This window comes from Lepidothrix coronata, unplaced genomic scaffold (assembly GCF_001604755.1).
Source record: "Lepidothrix coronata isolate B3197 unplaced genomic scaffold, Lepidothrix_coronata-1.0 Scaffold0, whole genome shotgun sequence".
NCBI lineage: Eukaryota > Metazoa > Chordata > Aves > Passeriformes > Pipridae > Lepidothrix > Lepidothrix coronata.
The window spans coordinates 4487353-4506338 of record NW_016690180.1 but is presented as its reverse complement, the minus strand read 5'-3'; the positions used below and the strand labels follow the sequence as shown (position 1 = coordinate 4506338).

The following is an 18986-nucleotide window of genomic DNA, read 5'->3' as shown; positions in this document are numbered from 1 at the left end:
AGACTGAAAGCACTTCTTCACTGCCATTCAGCCTGAGAACATCAATAGAAACATTTTTTCAAAGCTGGAACTTTTCTGTTTGTGCTTTAATTGGAAGAAAATCTATGTATATATTTTAGATTTCATTTATATTATCTTTCACTGCGATACTCCGTTGCTTGCTTAATCAGTACTGTATTGTGATTCTTCTTTGTATGGTTTCTTACAGTGGTATTTCTGTTCTACTCCATCTCTCATTTGCAGTTTAAGCCATAAAAGTCTTCAAAACCTTATACATCTCCCTGGATTTACTCACTGTGAGCTCCTTTGTGGTATGTCAGCTTTTTGGAAATGTTTCTGAGCAATTTAACTTCTCTGTTTTTTTTCTTTTGTTTATTTATTTTTAGCCTTTTCCTCTCTTTTTTTGTGTATTCAGTGTCCTCAGACAGGCTGTTGCTCTTTCTCTTCGCCTTTTCTTCTTAGTATGTTCTCATCTGCCTACTTCAGGCATCACAGTGTTTCTACTTTGAACATATGAATGCTCTTAATGTAAAGTTTGTTGTTGACATCAGTATTTTGCCTTTTTCTGGTTAATTAATATGCCATTCTAAAAAGTGAGCCATCTTAAGTTCTTTGTTTTTCAACAACTTTGCCCAAATTAGTAATACTTACTTGCAAGCTGCCCTCATTTCTGCAAAGCCATGGTCTACTGAACCCAAGTTTTCTTCTCTGTTACTACAGAGAAAAGAGGATAATGTATCATGAGGTATTGTATCCGCTCTCAAAATTCTACTTTTCATTTCAGTCCACTTTGGTTGCCTGTAATTTATTTATTTCAAAACACTAAATGTGTTGTGAAGGTACAACTTTGTTATTTTATGTATCTAGGCACAATAATTGAGCATTGAATAACTCAGACTTCTGGTATTTGTAGAATAAGGCTAAGCTTATTCTCTCATTTCTGAGCTGCAAGCATACTACATGTTCACAATTCAGTACTTGTAATATTCTTAAATTCCTTGTATACTGTAGTGCAAGTATCGAAGTCTCATATGAACAAGAACTTATAATATCTTAATAGAACTTTTCATTTGGCATCAAATAATTCCCAGTTTTCCTTGTCCCAAATACATGGACATCCAATGTTCAATTGATCCCCCTCCAGGTATTAACGTTTATTGCTTCTTTAGTAAAGCTAGTATTTAAGATAATTTAGTATAAGCTTAAATCTATTGATAATTCTGGATGTCTGTAAGACTTGTGTTGGTTTTTGCAATCCTGTGGTGCAATAGTGATGCTCCACTATTTGGGTTTTTTTCTTGGAGACAGCTGATGGAAGGAACTTGAAATGCAACTCATCCTGCTGACAGCAGTATTTGATTTGTATTCATTGCCGGCTGGAATACTTGCTAAGGATAACACAGCAAATAGGTCTGAGGTTTTGTGTCATAACATAAAATTTTTAGCTATTGGTTTTTATACTATGTTAAGTGAATGCCTGCCATCATAAACATAACTTTATAAAATACATCATCACAAATTTGATAGTTGTTGAAGTACAAGATGCCTAATGGCGTAGCACATCCTTTGAAAAAATGTTCTCAAACTCTTACATTCTAATAATTAGGAAGCATCTGCCAGTGCATTAAGCAATGAATTTAAATAAGTGGCTCCTATAACTGCCTTCATAAATCATGGATTTAAAGCGTTTGTTATTGTGAAATAAATTCCTATTTGTCAGGTGTGCCTACTCTCAAATTTTATATTCTAGACATGGAGTGATTCCCTTATTCTCAATTTGTTCTGCTAAAGGCTTCATTTTCTCTGTCATGTCAGCAGTGTTTCTTCCAATTTGCTAACTAGACCTAATATACCATGCAAAAAATTGCTCTGGGCAACACTGAACATTTTTTAGTAACTGAGCTGTACAATTCTGATTACCATAGGCTTATTCTAGAAAACTGAGAGGAATTTTAAAAACAGTACAGCAAAACTTATTAAAAATTTAGTTTTGACCCTTTTTTATAGGTATTCAGTTCTATTTTGAAGGGTTTGTACAATCATGTTAGGAGACCTGTATTTTTCCATAGTCTCTTTCTCCAAATGACTGCTTCTTTGTGATCTTAAATGTTAATCAGCAGAAAGACCAAATGAGAGAGATTGTACTGGGAAGAAGATAATAAGCATGTCTTTTCCATTGAGAAGACTCTCATGTAGATTTCAGTTTTCCATTATAGTCGAAGTTACTAAGTTGGCCTATAGAAGAATGAGGAGAAGAGAGATTAAACAACACACCAAAAAAACCTGTTTTGGAAAAACAAGATTTAGAGAAAGTTTCCCTCAATTAATGCATGCCAGCCTAAAATTCTGTTTTCTTAAAAAATTTGATGAGATGCTGTCTTTATCTCGAGAGTAATATTAATATGTAATGCTGTGGAGCGAGACTATGTAATGAAGTTACAGTGTCAGATTTAGAGCTTTAGATAATTGAAATGATATCCTATTACAACAACATCAGATAATAAGTTACACCTAAATCTGAACAGAATAACAAAACTCTTGTGGTAGTGAAAATTTTTCTTCCTTTTCACTGACTTAAATGTTGATACTTTATGTACCTGCATAATTTGGTACATAAAATTGTTTTTAATAAAGAATATTAATTCTTAAGGTTTTGTTTTGGTTCACCATCACATAGTGGCAAAGGATATAAGGATATAAAACCCTAGGATGTGCAGGCATATATGTGACTGTTTCTGCTACATGACGTGTAATAAAAAATTTGTTATAAAACTTGCTTGATAAAACTTCAGAGTATTTGAAACAGTTATGTGTGTCACACAAGTATAATTTTGTTGTTGCTGTTATAAGGAAAAAAATCCTGACATACAAATAGCCATACACAAGTCCATTACTACAAATGTGACTTTGGCCCATAATGGCAGCTGCAGCTTCATTTTCTTTTGTTCAAGTTTTGGCAATTAGCTGGCAGTCTTTCTCTCAAGAATAATCCAGTGTTCACTAAAGTGTAGTTTGAAAGGAGTTCAGAGACTTACAGTTCTACTCAAGAAATAAACTTTTTAATTCAATTGGTTGAATCTGTTACTTTATACTGTGTTCATTCAGATACCTCTTTTCAAAGTAAGGGTTAAGGTTTATAAATTGATATACAAGCTGTGCTTCAGATGGTACTAAAAATTACTTTGGCAAGAAAGAATAGCATGGCTTTCCTCTCTGGCATGTACCTAACTACTCAATTTTTCATGCTCAATTTTGCATACCTATTCATGCCTGCCTAGTATGTCTCAGCTTCCGGGTTAATTAGCATTAAAAAAGCTGCATTCCAAATATACAGATATTTCCCCGTACTTGACAAGTTTCTCTGCAATTGCAAATCCAAAAAAATTGACTTAATTTACTGTGGAATTTGCATCAGTTGTCATCGCAAAACCTGTACCTGGAACAGCTTAATACATATCTCTTGAACTCTATGTAGCAGAGTTAGGGGCAGTATCCAGTTTGCTTGGGGAAGACAATTACATGAAACACAGGATTATCCTCACATTCCTCTGCTGTTGTTAATTGGATTGTAGTTTTGGGGTAATTTGAAATTTGCACCTCCCCTTGCTTCTGCTACAAAATAAACTTGTTTGTTTGTTTGTTTGTGTGTTTCACAGCTGTTTGATTTCAACGTAGTCTATTTAGAAACTAGTGTCATAGTAAAGTCTGTCTGTCTTCACTTCTGCTTCCAGCACTTCAGTATTCAAGTGAAACTACCTTTTTTGCCTCACAGCTTGAAATCCAATCAAAAGAACACTTTGAAATTTCAAAAGAGAAAATACCACAGGTCCTGACTAAGAAATTAAAAACATCTTCTGAGTTCATAAATATTTTACATATATGTTTTAAACCATTATTTAAATAACACTAACAATATGAGCTCAGCTGAATGGCTAATTTCAGCTCTTCCATCGCTATAATTTATAAGGAAAACGTATGTAGGAAAGACAGTAGCTGTCTTTCTTGTTTTGCCATGACCACTCATTGACAGAACACCAACAATGTGAAGATCATCACACTCCTACACTGTGGCATAGGTATATGGCAGCAATCTAGGTACATATTTTACCTTAGACTGTTGGGGTTTTTGTAAAGACCAGTGAGATATATCCCATATTGTGCTTAGCATCAGAATGAGAGCAAAAACTAAAGAGATATTTGGGAGTTCAGAAAATAGTTCTTATTACCAATGTGTTTGCATTTTTAGATGAATTCTGTTCATGAAAAACATCTCAATTTCTTTTGTTTCCTAATTAGAAGTATCATGGTTTGGCTTCCATGTGTTAAGCAAGCAGTCCATACTCCAAAACAGCTATTAACAGTAGAACTTTAATCACAACTTTTCTTTCATTAGAATCACTGCTTTGGTTGTCTAGCTATAATGAAATGTGTAGGAATGTCACTTTTCTCTAAGGATTTTTTTCCATCTTTCTTAGGTTGATTAAAAAGTAGTCAAGTTGTTAAGCAAGACATCACCGTTGCAAAAGTTTCTTTTCCTTAGGCAACTGGGCTAAGCTGTGTCATGCAAACTTCCCCAAACTACCAGAATGCTGTTTCAGAGATCCTGGAAATTCTGGTCTCTGTTAAAGTCTCTCACCTGGGTACTGTGTGTTGTAATGCCCATTCAGAGGGAAGGCATTTGTTGCATGCCAATCCATTAAGCAACTTGGAAATTAGGTAAGAATAAGGGTACCAATGTTTTATTCCTAATGATAGTTGAAGTTCTGTGTTTTTTCTGAAACCCACAAAGTAATGATTCTTTGAAGGATTGCTGCATCTTTTGTCATCTTATTTTTTTATGATTAATAAATGTTGGAGAAGTCCCTCAGAATTAATTCTTATTCAGCAGGTTTTATCAAAGCTTCTGTATATCTGAGCAGAGAGTTCACAGTTTCTGGATTTGCAAGACTCCTTTGATTATCTGACTCCTTTGATAGCACTTCTAGACACCCTAAATAATGCAGCATAGCTATAAAAGCTGCCTAGGAACAACCAAAGCAGCAGCATAAACCAGGATTTCTATAATACTGTTCTAAATTATACCAACTACCACTTTCATCCTGCTAGCCTGCTAAAGTAAGGCAGCATTTCTCCACTTTTGCTCTGGGGCTGAAACCCAGATCATATTCTGTGCTCGATGCCAGACGGACTTTGTAGAAGGCAACCAGCACAGCCTGTTTCAGCCAGCCAGTCTTGTGAAAACTGGCTGCTGTCTCTTGATTCAGTTTTGGTTTGGGCAATGGTGAACACAGCAGTGAGCTCAGGCATGGAAAATGTAGCTCATATTCATTGAATTAATATGGGAGAATCGAAGAGTCTGTATGAGCCTGTTGTGTGTATCTGTATTATATAAACTCTTTAAAAAATTCAACATTAAATATTTCTTTAAAAGGGTTAAATTCATCCATAGCTATTAAATTCTCCCATCAAAAGTGACTGATATGATTTATGATCATGTTTAGTAATTGAGAGTCTGAACACTTGCACTAACTGTTACACCAAGGATGCTGAAAAAGTTATAAATACATGGAGTTTTATTTGGAGGGGTCCAGTGTTGATTTCCTAGGTATCCTACTACTTTTTAGAGTCAAGTGCTTGAGTGTAAGCTGAATAAAATCACTAAAAGTGCATAAGTAAGACCTCTGGTGATTCTGTCCCTCACCATTTTGTGTATGCTGGTGTGTTCACTTCAGCTATTTTGTTAGTCCTGGTCTTGCTGGTCTATAACTGAGCTGTATTGGATTTCATGTAGAGACATAACTTAGAGAGACTGCTTACTAGGAATATAATACAGGAAATTTTCACCACGTTGGCTTATATTTGAGTTGGACATATTCATAAAGCTAGTAGCTGTTGAAAAAAAATTGTTTCTTTCAAGTAGCTTAGTCTTAAATTAGAGTATTTCTGTTTGATTATTAAATAAAATGAAGATTCCTGGAAAAATTATTGTCTCAGATAGCTGACTTCTCACTTCTTACTGTCATATGTGGTTTTCTTTTTGCCAGAAACACAAAATCATTTATTTAGGATTTCTGTTAGGACCGAGTTTAGATTTAGTTTTGTGTTTATTACTACATTGGATTTTGAAGCCATTGAGTATCATTTGCAGATGTCGCTTTTATATCTGGGTATCTACAATAAAAGAAATTACCCTATTAAATTCTTGTACATTATGCTAACTATTGGACAGTAATATGTGATTAGACTTGTCAGAGTTTTCTGAGCTGTGTGGTAAATAAACCAAAGTCAAGACTTTTTGCATTTCTTTTGTTTTTGAGATGGGACTTCATATATTTATTTACTCAGTTTCAGTGTTGTTTAATTTCTTTGAAATAAACTCATACCCATATTACTGGGTCCCATGTCCTCTGTCCCAAGAAAAGGTTTATAGTTATTTTGGTAAATCACATCCTTATGCTAACAGAGGTTCTACGTTGTTCTCACACATGTGAATAACTTAGGCCCAAACCAGCATCATCTCATGTTTTTTCACATCAGTGGTCACAATAAGGCTTTTGAGGGCTGGCTGCTATGGGGAAAATAGGTCACTGTACATGTGCTGTCTCCAGCAGGTAATAGTATCTCCTGTGATGGAAAGAAAGCAGGGAATTAGATTAGGCTTCTATTTCAGATTTTCACAGACACATGCCTGGGCTAATAACTTCATAAGAAGTCCCCTATTGGGTTCTTAAGCAATTTAAAACTCTGATCAGTATGAACTGAACAGATACTACTATGTAGGAATAAAATAAGCATATTTGGAGAGCATGCTTCAAGTGAACCTATGTGAAACTGTACTGTTTTTACAAAGCATAACATTTCAATAGGTAGCTGCAATCACAGAGTCAGAAAGCTAGGGCTTTGGAGCTGCATGAGATTTTATTCTTAATCTTGCTGGGCAGTTTAAGTGTTACATGGTTAACATAGAAGAAAACCTGTCTAGAGAAATGTAGTTGTGATCATGAAATCACACAATAAAACATTCGTTAATATACCTTGATGTTTGATTTCAAAGTGTTTGCTTTACTGCATGAATTATTTGTTCTCTATAAAATGTTTAAGCTTTTTCTGCACTTAAGGTGTGGTAATGGTATTGTGAGAGAATGTTTTAGAACTTTCACTTTTTAAACATTTTAAACATTTAAAGACTGCTGAAAGTCATACTACTCCTGGCCTTGGAAAACATATAAATCTGAATTGATAGAGAAAGTTCTTTTTCCCCTTTAAGAAGTTAGACTTCTTATAGCTAGTGTGTGTTCTTGGCAAAATTGGTGGTCTTTAATTAAAATACGCCATTCCAAAGGCTCGATCATAATTAAGTAATCCGTGGCCTTCTGTAATGTTCCTTTCTCTGATGAATTTCACCCTGAATGTTAATGCAGTAAAAGAAGACAGATTAACAACGTTTATCCTAATGGTGTGGAATTCATAAGTCTCTCTTTAACTACTGTGTTGCTTCATTTCTTTCTAGATGTATTAGCTTGAACTTGGCCTGTTGTCTCCTTCAGGGGACAGTCTCCATCCAAGGGTTTCTTCAACATACCGTCCAAGTTCAGCTTATCACTATAAATAATTATTAGCAAAATTAGTCTGCTTTTAATTAGTTTTCAATACACTTTTTTATTAGATGCATGTCATATCTCATAAACTCAAGACAGGTTATTTCTCAGTTATCCAAAATGATTATACTTCATGAAGTAGCTTTGTATCTTAGGCTATTACTAAACCCAACTTAGTTTAATAAGCTCCATTTACCCTAGCATCCTCCATGTACATACTGATGGAAAATAAACATCATGATGTTTGTTTTAAGAAAGATTAGTGAAGCACCTGAAATCATGTTTTAATTTTGGGCACTTCACAAATTCTTCTTGCCTTGAGAATTAGCACATCTCACAGAGGCCTTATTTCCCCTTACTCTGTTTCTGTTTTATTTACATTGCATTAACAGAAAGGAATGGAAGAGCACAGATTATAGTTAAGTATATTACTGAACCATGACAACTGCCACTCTTGAAGGGAAATCAAAAGCACATTTTGCATTTAGGGGAATTTAAAGCTATATTACATTGCTGTTATCCTTTACTATCCTGGTGTGATATTATATATGTACCATCTGCAGTTCCATAACAATAAATATTTAATGAGTCTACGAATATTAGTTAAATATTTAATACAATTTTGTAGAAATATGCAAGCATTGAACAATTGTTTGTCACTACCAAAGACAATGGCCTGATTTGAGGATATGATTATTCCAGTTCACAGATCAAATAGCTTCTGTGAAATCCGACCTGAGACAGGAGAATGCCGGAGTTGGAAAAGGACTGATTATTCAAAGTGTGAATTACTCAGGCTTTGGTTCCCCATTAGTCTACCAGTGAGGCATTTACTGTTGCATCTCTTGTGTGGCAGCAGTAGTCTTGCATGGTCCTCCCTCTTGATGCCATTAAAATGAAAGAGAAATACTGAGTTAATTCATTAATTTATTTAAAGCATTTGCCTAGAGCATTTGCAGCCAGATAGGCTTCACAGAGCTTCCAAATATTAAGTGGATTCAAATGATAGCAAAACAGAAATCTCACTTCTTGGTGTCTTAATAGTTTGTAGCTTCAAATAAAATTTCATGAGAATATCTGCCTTGCATATAGGTCATTCAGCAATCTTCTTATAGAAGGAAAAAAGTAATAAGAGAATAAAGAAACTTCACATGTGACCAGATCCTTTCCTTAGCTTGAGAATTGATAAATAGCTAATTCTTCAATATTCCTTTAACAATGTGTCTTTAAATGTATTCTTTTTTAAGTATGAACCCCAGATGTCCATGAATTTCAAAATTTGATGAGTCAGTGGCCATTGCAGTGTACAAAACTGATGTGTGGGGGTATGTTTGCATAAATATGTGTCAGTACAAATATAATCTATGCTTCAGTTGGCCTCACAGTATCGTCATATGCCTGTAGGGAAAAACATAAGGACAAATTCCATAAAGTTCTCACCATTCTTTTTTCAAGAAAAGCTGTTTGCTATAATTTTTACATTAAATACTGCAGTTCTATCTTCTGAAAACTTCTACTCTCTTTTTTTGTCTGTTTAGAAAGGAGGTCTGAAAGTGCATTGGGGAAAAAACACAACCCATAATTCCTTTGTGAAGTGGTTAAGAGCCATTCCTCATAAGAAATGGGATGAGGTACTGCCATAAATTCATGTGATTCACAATATGTTGTGAAATGCAAATTCCTTTGCTTATCCTTCCTCCCTGGAACAGTCTGTGCTACTTTATGTACTTCACTAGCATTGCTCTGACTGACCCACAGCTATAGAGGAGATGCACCACAGTGCAGTTTTGGAGAATAATGTCTTGGGGAAGCAGTTTGAGGACGGACTCTTTTGATCACACACAGATTTATTGCTAGTTAACTTTAAAGAAAAAAATCTACCTAAGGACACTTGTAAAAGCACAGGGAAGTTAAGAGTTAAAATGTCAATACTTGACAGTAAACATCTGCTTTATTTAATATTTTAACAAAGTAGCTTTGAACTGGTGAACTCTTCCTGTTAATCTGAGATCTCTTGCCCTCTCAAACAAAGATGAAGCTTGGTTTTTGTCTTTAAGGTGGCTACTCACTTTGCTTTTAGCCATTTCTGTCCCCTCTCTGGAAGCAGAGCAGGTATGTAACAGTTGTCTCTTACTAGCTTTTTAATGTGCATGTAACATTTCCAGAACTAAATCAAAGAACATCCACCTCCTTGCAAGCAAGGCTATGCCTTTAGCAACTTATATTTAAAGAAATATGATTATAGCATTAATCCCTATGAGACATTTAGCCAGAAATTCATATTCATCAGCTAGTTTTCAAATTACAGTCTCTGGTTCAGGTCTTCTAGTCAGGGTTTTTTTGTTTTAGGTTTTAGTTTGGTTGGCCCAAGTTTCACATTTGCAAATAAACTGTATCTAGTTCGTTATGCTGAGTATCAGTTGGCAGCTAGGACTCTTATCTGTCACCTAATTAATTGTGATAATGAGGCTGTCTTTCTTTTCATTATTTTGTCTTCTTAAGGACTTTTATCTTTAGAGAGACTGGTCAAATCCTGATATAAAAATGAATATTTTACATCATGTAATAAAACTAATTACTTTGTTAATTTAACCAACAGTCAGGGAAAGATATTCTGCTCTAAATTTCTTGTTCTTTTTAGGATTTTATCATAGCGATTACCTATCTTAATGAATTAGGAGAGAAGCCTCCAGGGGGACCTTATTGCAGACTTGCAGTACTTAAAGAGATCGTATTAGAAAGATGGGGACAGATATTTTACACCTGTTTTAAAGGACAAAGGGTAATAGTTTTAAACTAAAAGAAGATAGATGTAGACTAGATATGAGGAAGAAACTTTTTATCATGAGGGTGACGAGATGCTGACATAGGTTGCCCAGGGAAGTGATAGATGCCCCATCCCTGGAAACGCTCAAGACGCTCAGGTTGGGCAGCGCTCTGAGCAACATGATCTAGTTGAAGATGTCCCTGCTCACTGCAGGGGGATTGGACTATGTGGTCTTTAAAGGTCCCTTCCAACCCAGACCATTCTATGATTCTGTTATTCTAATGGAAAATTTCTGAGAATGCCTTTCCAACAGTTGAAACCTTATATTATTGTGATACCAACCCTGCTAGAGCATTACATTAAATCACTATACTACTTCTGTAACACATAAAAACTTGCCTTAAGTTTTTTTAATCAGAATATGATTAAAAAAACGGTAACCATCTAATTAGTTTTTTTATAACTTTTAGTCTTTTTTTGTGGCATTTCAGCTTTGTATTGTAAGTAGTCTGCATGGACAGTATTGTGAACAGTTTACTGCAAACTTTGATCATCCTCAGCTTAGGAGAATTTTTCAGTCAATTTTTCAAGTCTGAATAGCTACTGAGAAATTTTCAGAGATGAGAGCATATTAGCTAGCATTTTAAAAAACATCATTACTGTATGGGTTTGACAGCTACAGGGTTATGAAACTGTGCTATTTCATTAAAAAAATATTTGTAATTATTTATTATTTCCAAGTGAAACCAGAAGTCACACAAACTTGAGTGATATTTTTAAATAAAGTTACTATGCTGGGTGATGAAGACTAGAACCTAAAATGTGATTCCTCCCCAGTGTGGAACAGATTTTTGTCATCAGAAGCAGTAGCATAAAATTTTCCTTTTTTGGAGATGAGGCTCTTCATCTCTGTTAGGAAGAAAGCTAAACAATATAATGTCAGTAAATTGTTTTGAGGAAAGTAATGATTTCTCCATATAGTGTCTGCATATTTATGTGCAAACTTTGGATTCTGTTCCTTCAGTGGTGTTACAGTGAATTAAATTGCTACCATAAGAGGAAGAGAAAAGTAATTTACTTTAGCGAAGTATAAAAGTGCATGAATAAAAATGTCATCTCTCATCTAAATGTTTTGCAAATACATAAGGCATTTATAATCCTAGTAGTCCTGTGACAACCAGTTTTATTAATCAGTGATAATAATAATACCTCTTCAACACAGAGTATATGTCTTTAGTTCCCAATGTGCGTTTTCATTCAATTTAGCATGTGTGTAGAGAAAGACTAGTAGTGATGATGTATAAATGCATATACGTATTTAATAACTAAATAGGGCTACTAAACCCTGTTGCACTTCCCTGATGAAAGGCCCATTTTTTATTTCAGTTCACATTGTAATAACAAATACAGTATATATATTATAATCACTGTAAGCTTTAGACTATAACTTTGTGCTATGATCAAAGAAATAGATGTTTATTGTTTGTTAGGCACGCTTGAATCCAGATTCTGCAAGTTTGTATGTAAGCCTGTGTGTATATATATTGCTTTAGGTGTGTGAAAAATAATGACAGAAGGTCACTATTCACAGAACTGTGATCATGTCTGAGTCAGAGTACACAATGTATCAAGCATTTTAACTTTGTCATTAATTTTATTAATCTGAAATATTCTTCCTTTGTGTTATATATACGTGTGTGTGTGTATATATATATGTATATATATAGATATATTTAGCCTTAGTGAGATTTATAAGGAGTCATGCAAAAAAACCCAAAAAATACAATTTGGCTCACTGTTGTATTATACTGCAATGAGGTATTCTTCTGACATCAGTGATTTTTATCTTGTTAAAGAAAAAAGATACCTCTGAGAGATGGAGTCTTTAGATACATGAAGGTCTTGCCTGGTTTAGTTTTGACTGGTTATTTGAATGAGCATAATATGATTGAATTCTGAAAGCAATAGATAACCATCTACTGAGTAAAAACTTCTATAATTTCTTATGAAATACATGATCTGACACCACATCAATCAGAGCTTAACTACTGTGGAAAAAGGCATTCTTTTGTATTTCAAAGCATTAGAGTATTTAAAATCTGAATTGTTCTGAATCATGAAAAGGATGGTATTCCACCAGAATTATTCAGAATAAAATTAATTAAAGCAACCTGTATGAGTGAAAAAATAAATTAACAAAACCCTGCATCCATAAGGAGGGCAAAAAGTTTCCCGTTTCTTTACCTTTATAGATGTGAGCATTTTTCTTTCTATTTAGTTGGGGTGAAAATTATATCTGTGCCTAAGAAGAATATGTGTAAATAATACTTTGAGAACATGGACATATTTAATTTCACATAGAATAGTATGACAAACTGTACTCAATATTTGTAATTGATATAGTAGAGAAAGACAGAATCTCCCTCATTTTGTGCATGTTTGCATTCCTTCAAATTTTTGCTTCTTTTTTGCTATCATAACTAGTTAACAATAAATTCTAACCGCTTTTCACTAATGTGCTGTAAGTTCTTAAAAATAAATGTACAAAGGGAGCCCATTAACAATAATTATTTGGGGTAAGGAGGAAGTAGACTGTGTTAGGCTTAGTATTAACTTCTGTTATTGCAGTCACAACATATCCATTTAAACAAGAGAGTTTATAAATTAGGATCTCTGAAGGACACAATTGTACCTTATTGCAGAAAAATGAAATATACTTGGTATATATATCTCAATCTGAGAACGACTAAAGTCGAGTTATTTTTTTAGAGTCAGGATTCAGCTTTCACTTTTGTAAAAGCCATGCTGATGCATGTCCTTGGTTTCATCACCTGCCTTCTCAAAAATTGTATCTCCTAAGCAAATAAATTTATGTCCTTTATTCCACAGTGGCAGCAGTGTGAAAAAGAGTCCAGTATAATATAATGTTTGAAACATTGCATTCACTGTATATACATGCTTTGCTAAATATACTATTTTTAACACTCCTTTTTTCTAAACATATATACATAAACTGTGCTGTTAATTTCTAGCTGTTGCTGCCTGCATTTTTCTGCAAAATGGGTTTTAGTTTTATTCTCACATATCCAGTTGTGCCATTTTCAGTGGATTTCTTTGTTTTAAAGAGGATTGTTTTTCATTTTTATTTTACAGAGTTACATACATGGAAGCAGTCAGGCTCAGTTTGTTGCAGAATCACATATTATTCTTCTGCTGAGTATCCTTCAAAGTGATGATGAATATAAAAAAAGCAAGATGAGGCACAGTGTGATGTTAAATAAAATTGCTCTGGCAGGGAATAGCTGAACATTTGAGCAGGTATTGTATTTTGCCTTACTTGCTATATGTTGAAGTAAATATTCAATGTTGTTGCTATTTACTGCCAAGTAAACCTGGCATTCCTTTTGCTAATGTGTACCTTATTATATCCTTTGTTAGTCTTATGCCTTCAGTGTTACCTTTTCGTAGCACAAACTAATTTTCTTCTTTTTTTTACTCTGTGTTATAATAGTTAAAAATTCATTGAAAAAATAATTTTATTTCTTCTTACTGACAAGAAAAGCATACAGAAATTTACCAATCATGCACAAAGATGATTTGTCCTCCAGTAGTCCTTGGATTTTTTTCCCCCCACCTAATCTAGAGAGTTTCCTACTATTTCTTGAAATAAATAACTCAATCACATTTGTTCTGACATCATCTTCTCACAGAAAGACTCTTGAGACCTACTTTTACCTTTTACTCTTTCATTCTTACTGAGTCAGAAAAAGTTAAATGAATTTTTTTTTGTGAATATGTCTTAATAAACTGTAAGAAAAGCTTATATGTTCTGGATTTTTTAAACCCTGCTTCTCATCAGCTTTATTTATTGAGTAAAAACCCTAGTCACCATTAACCATTTTTAAAGTCTAGTTTCCATTACAAATACCTTCGTCTGATGGGAGCAAACAAAAGAAAATAGTATTTCCCAATTTATAGTAATAACTAGATCTCAGTTACATTAATGCAACTGTCTGAAAGAATCCTTTCAGTGATGTTGTTCATTACCACTTCCAAAAGGAATTCTCTAAGATTTCATTTCATGGCTCAATACTGTTGAGATGAGTTTTTGGTCACACACAAATTTCAAAATGAAATCTTTGCCATGAAATATTGACAAATGTGCATGAAAATTAATATTTCTGTATACTTTCAATGTTGGTAATAATTATTAGCTGCTCCATTGCTTATTCATTATTTGCTTATTGAGAAAATGTTGCTAGAAAATGTGGGAATTAGAAAAAAAAGTATGCCAAATTGATAAACAGCAGTACATTCAATTTATCCTTTAAAGTTTAAAAGACGCATTGAATTTTAAAACAAGGCATTACTATGCTGGTAATGTACATGTTTCATTTGGTTGCTTCTTTTTATTTTCTAGTAGTAAGGTTGTCACTTTTTGCTAGATGTTGAAATAAAATGTTGTGTTTCTCTATAAAGTGAATTTTTAATACCTTTGATGAAAAAATGTGAATTTCCATTGCATTTCTATACTTGTTTTTAGATAGTGATTCTATCCCATTTACTAAATGATTTCTTTATAAAAATCTGCTGGTTTTCCAGGCTGTAGCTGCATAATTAGGACATGGTTAAGAAGGACTTGTGAAGAAGTCAGATACTCAATTTAAATTATTTTATAAAGCAAAATTAAATTCAGTAAAATCTATACAATGTTACTGATTACATACCAGGTGTATGTACACAGACAGTGTACCCACCTAGGACTGGTAATAGGGGTGAACTTCATTACCGCTGTGGTAATGAAAAAGCATCAAAAAAGAAAGTGATGTAGTTTGATTGGCATTTCAGTGGTTGAAATGCAAACTTCCAGCTACATCACTGTTGTGAGATGCATATTTCAAGGAGTTTAGGGGAACTCCAGTGCCAAGACTCATGTAATGCTTCCTAAAATTCTTGAAAAGCCATTTGACATAGCTGAAGCCAGAAAGTTTTAAGAGAAAGAACATTCAGGATTATTTTAACTATCAGTACAAGTGGATTTCAGGCCGTTAAAAAATACTGAAATACATCTTGATTGTGTACAATTCATCCATAAATTCAGATTCAAATAGATAATTTTCAGACTATTGTCCACTTTCTCAACTTCTGAGTTAGGAATCATCCTTCTTCACTGAGATGAGACATTTAGCAACTGGTGTCTTAAACATGCTCTTTCTTCAACCCTCAAGGCTTGTCAGATCATCCCCTGGGATGGTTATGATTTGAGAATTGAATAGTATAAGTGGAGTATTAGTCATTGCTCATTGTTTCCTGAACTGAAGCAAAACTGTCTTGAAAGAAGCAATGAGACGTGTTTCATTGCACAACCATACTTTTTGTATTCGTTAGTTTCTATATTAATTCATTAATATCTTAATTAATGACATAGAGCGATCGAGTGCACCCTCAGCAAATTTGCAGATGACACCACGGTGAGTGGTGCAGTTGCCACACCTGAAGGACAGGATGCCATCCAGAGGGACCTGGACAGGTTCCAGAAGTGGACCCATGAAAACCTCATGAGGTCTAACAAGACCAAGTGCAAGGTGCTGCACCTGAGTCAGGACAACCCTGGGTCTGTGAACATGAACACAGTGAAATATCAGAGAAGTGGTGTTAAAAATAATAGTTTTTGATGTTGTCTATTGTCTTTCACCATCGATATTTGCTTTTTTAAATCTTGTATTTTTCATTTGTCTCTTCTTATTCTATGTATATGAAATTTGGAAGTCTCAAACCTAAATCAGGCTACTCATCTCTGATGAAGTGTGATTGTGTTAGCACTGACAGTTCTAAATCCTTTTGCTCAGGCTTAACTTAATTAAAATTGCATAATGGAATTCCAGATGTCTAAGCATTTTTGTATAATTTTGAACATTTCTAAAATGAAAAATATTAATATGAACATTGATAGTCATCCTGCTTCCTAGCCCTGGGGTAATGCTTAAAACTTCAACCTTATTTGAATCTGTTAACTGGTGAAGTTCGTATTTCCTGAAATTGTGATTCTGAAATAGCACCCATGGTTCACTCCTGCTTCAGGATGGCATTCGGGCTTTCCCTGCCTCAAAACAGATGTTATGCACAGTAGTAACCTTCCTATTTTGTTTATATAGTTTCAAATAAACAATAAAGTGAATGGCTTAAGATCTTGCTAGATTAGTTAAATTGTTTTATTGTTATGTACTTGCTCACATTAGTAACAGTTATAATGAGACAACAAAACATTGAAAGTGACTGAGGACTTGCCTCTGAGATGTTTCTCTGCTAAACTATTAAGCAATATGACACTAAAGAGGAAGCTAATGTCTTATCTAAATGCCGAAGAAGATAAAGCAATCCAACTGCTTCAGTTTGTGTCAAATAACCAATGAATTGTGTGCAATTTCATTGAAGGATCTTATAGTTTTTATTTTTTTAAAATCCTTTACTGGAAATATACAGAATATTATAAAATATTGGTGAATAACTATTTCTATAGCTGTCCAAAATTTGTGTGTCCTACTTGACAACTATCCTTTAAAGCTTTTTGAACCTTCTTTCCTTTTTTTAATCTAGAATGCGCAAAGAAAAATTTTACTACAGATTTTTGCCACAGGTGAGCATATTGGTGCAGTACAGATTGCGATATGCGGGTTTTATATGTAAATATTTCCTTTCATGTTATGAACTTGAAAGCTTTAGTTTGTAGATGGACCTTTGTAGCTCTCTCAGCTACCCACACACCTGCTGCTTTCCTTGACAATGGCAATACAGATGCTGCTATCACCATGGGAATGGTACTCCTGAATGAAGCTGCTACCTCCAAAGGGGATGTTGGAAAAAGGAGAAGTAAGTTGTACTAAATAGCTAAGGCAATGTTTAGACAATTAGAAGATATTGAGAAATTACAAGTGAATATCTGATTAGGTTCTCAGAAGGTCTTTACTTTAAACCAGTGTTTACTTTTTTGGGGTGGAAAAGAGGAGAGCATAAAAATTCTGTTGATAAAACTACATTCAAATGAAGTCAGTAAAAAAATGTTCTGAGCACACTCAGCCAAGGTACGGATTGACACAGTAGTATCTCTACTACTTAGAATTGCATAAATGCTTTTTGGCTCTTGAATTACATTGAAAGTGAGTGACTTAAAGAATAAGAGTTTCAAAACATTGTTTTTAAAATTAATTTAGGCATTTAGGATGACAACATCCAAAGGAGCTTGAATATTCTTTTACTTGATAGTCTTGCCAGTATCATGTCTTGAGAGGAAGATGAAAACCCAGCAGTAGATACAGTATCCTAATCTGTAATGTCTAAAGATTTTTATTCTGAAGTGCAATTTTTATGTTTTTCTGAATGTTGTTGTCATTCAAAATATTTGCAATATTTTTTTGTCAGTGAATTACATAAACACACATGATGAAAATATTTTATCCAGAATCAAACTTCCTCATACTTGGAAGATACCAGATTTGCTACACTGCCTCCCCTTTCTTTTGAAATCAGTTCTTTAGCTACTTCTCTGTAATACACAGTATTGCAGATAAGACTGGCCAACTATTTTCTATAAAAGCATTCTAGAATGCTTCATAACTGGTTGAATGTTTGCTAGAGATCTCTAATCAGTAGTGATTTGAGAATCTCTTTCAATTAGCTGTAGATGAATCATTTCATTCTGAATATCTTTTACAGTATCTAGCTTTAACACTGATGTTAGAGGAGACAATTACATGAGTATAGTTGAAATATAATCTTAGATCTGGGTCTGTGAACATGAACACAGTGAAATAAAAGTGGACTGCAGTACAAATTCAGACTTTGCTCTTTGTGCCCCTTATGTGAATGCTTTCTGTGTATCTGGCTTGCACTGTTCATGCTTCCAATTTATTCATCCGTGCTTTGAAATCATATTTGTGAGTGGTGATTTCTTTATAATGAAGTGTGTTTATTAGGTTTGTACATGGCTAGTTTTCTCAAAATAACTTGAAATTTTATATTCCAGTTGACACGCGTCAGTTTCCACATGGTCAGTTTTAATGAAAAAATGCGTCATTGTCGGTTTCCTTGGATTCATGTTTGCTCATCCTTTGCTCAAAGGCAGCACACTTTTGAAGCATGAATATTGCAATTAAATAGCAAAGGTTTGGCTAAAGTAGGAGTAGTATAAGAAGAGGAGTTTTTAAAATCAGAGTAGCTCACTACGTCTAATGTAGAGCAGCTGCATCTGAGTTATATGCATCAGCTTGTAACATTTTCCCTTTTTAAAAATGTTTATTTACATGCAACAGAGCAAGCTATCACGATCAAAAGAGGGTTTATCCTATTATTCCACAGGGTGCCAACAGATTTTCCAAATTTTATTTATTAATTTAAGCATTTACCTTGTTACTTAATTCTTTGCCTGAAAAGGCTCAAAGGATGCTATCGGAAGATCTGCATCATTGTTATTTAGTTTCAAAACCTGAAGATTTATATTGCTATTGAGTTAAGAGTAAAAAGTGATTTGGCTGCCAGCCTTGGAACTTACAACAGTGAAATTTTTAGCCACCAATAACTAGATAAAGTAGTCACTAGCTGCCTTTGCTGTTACTTCGGCCATA

General features: G+C 34.1%; 1 protein-coding gene across 4 annotated transcripts in view; it reads left to right on the top strand.

Moving 5' to 3' along the window:
• The window catches only part of TUSC3 (tumor suppressor candidate 3), a 106628-nt gene that overhangs the window by 78828 nt on the left and 8814 nt on the right, over positions 1-18986 (top strand). For 3 of the 4 annotated variants that reach the window (XM_017805751.1, XM_017805769.1, XM_017805762.1), the window contains exons 7-8: positions 13519-13582; positions 17161-17235. In XM_017805751.1, coding sequence (XP_017661240.1) covers positions 13519-13582; positions 17161-17235 — 139 coding nt within the window. Of the gene's footprint in view, positions 1-208; positions 312-13518; positions 13583-17160; positions 17236-18986 lie in introns of all 4 variants that reach the window. The other variant, XR_001873275.1, reaches the window with a different exon arrangement.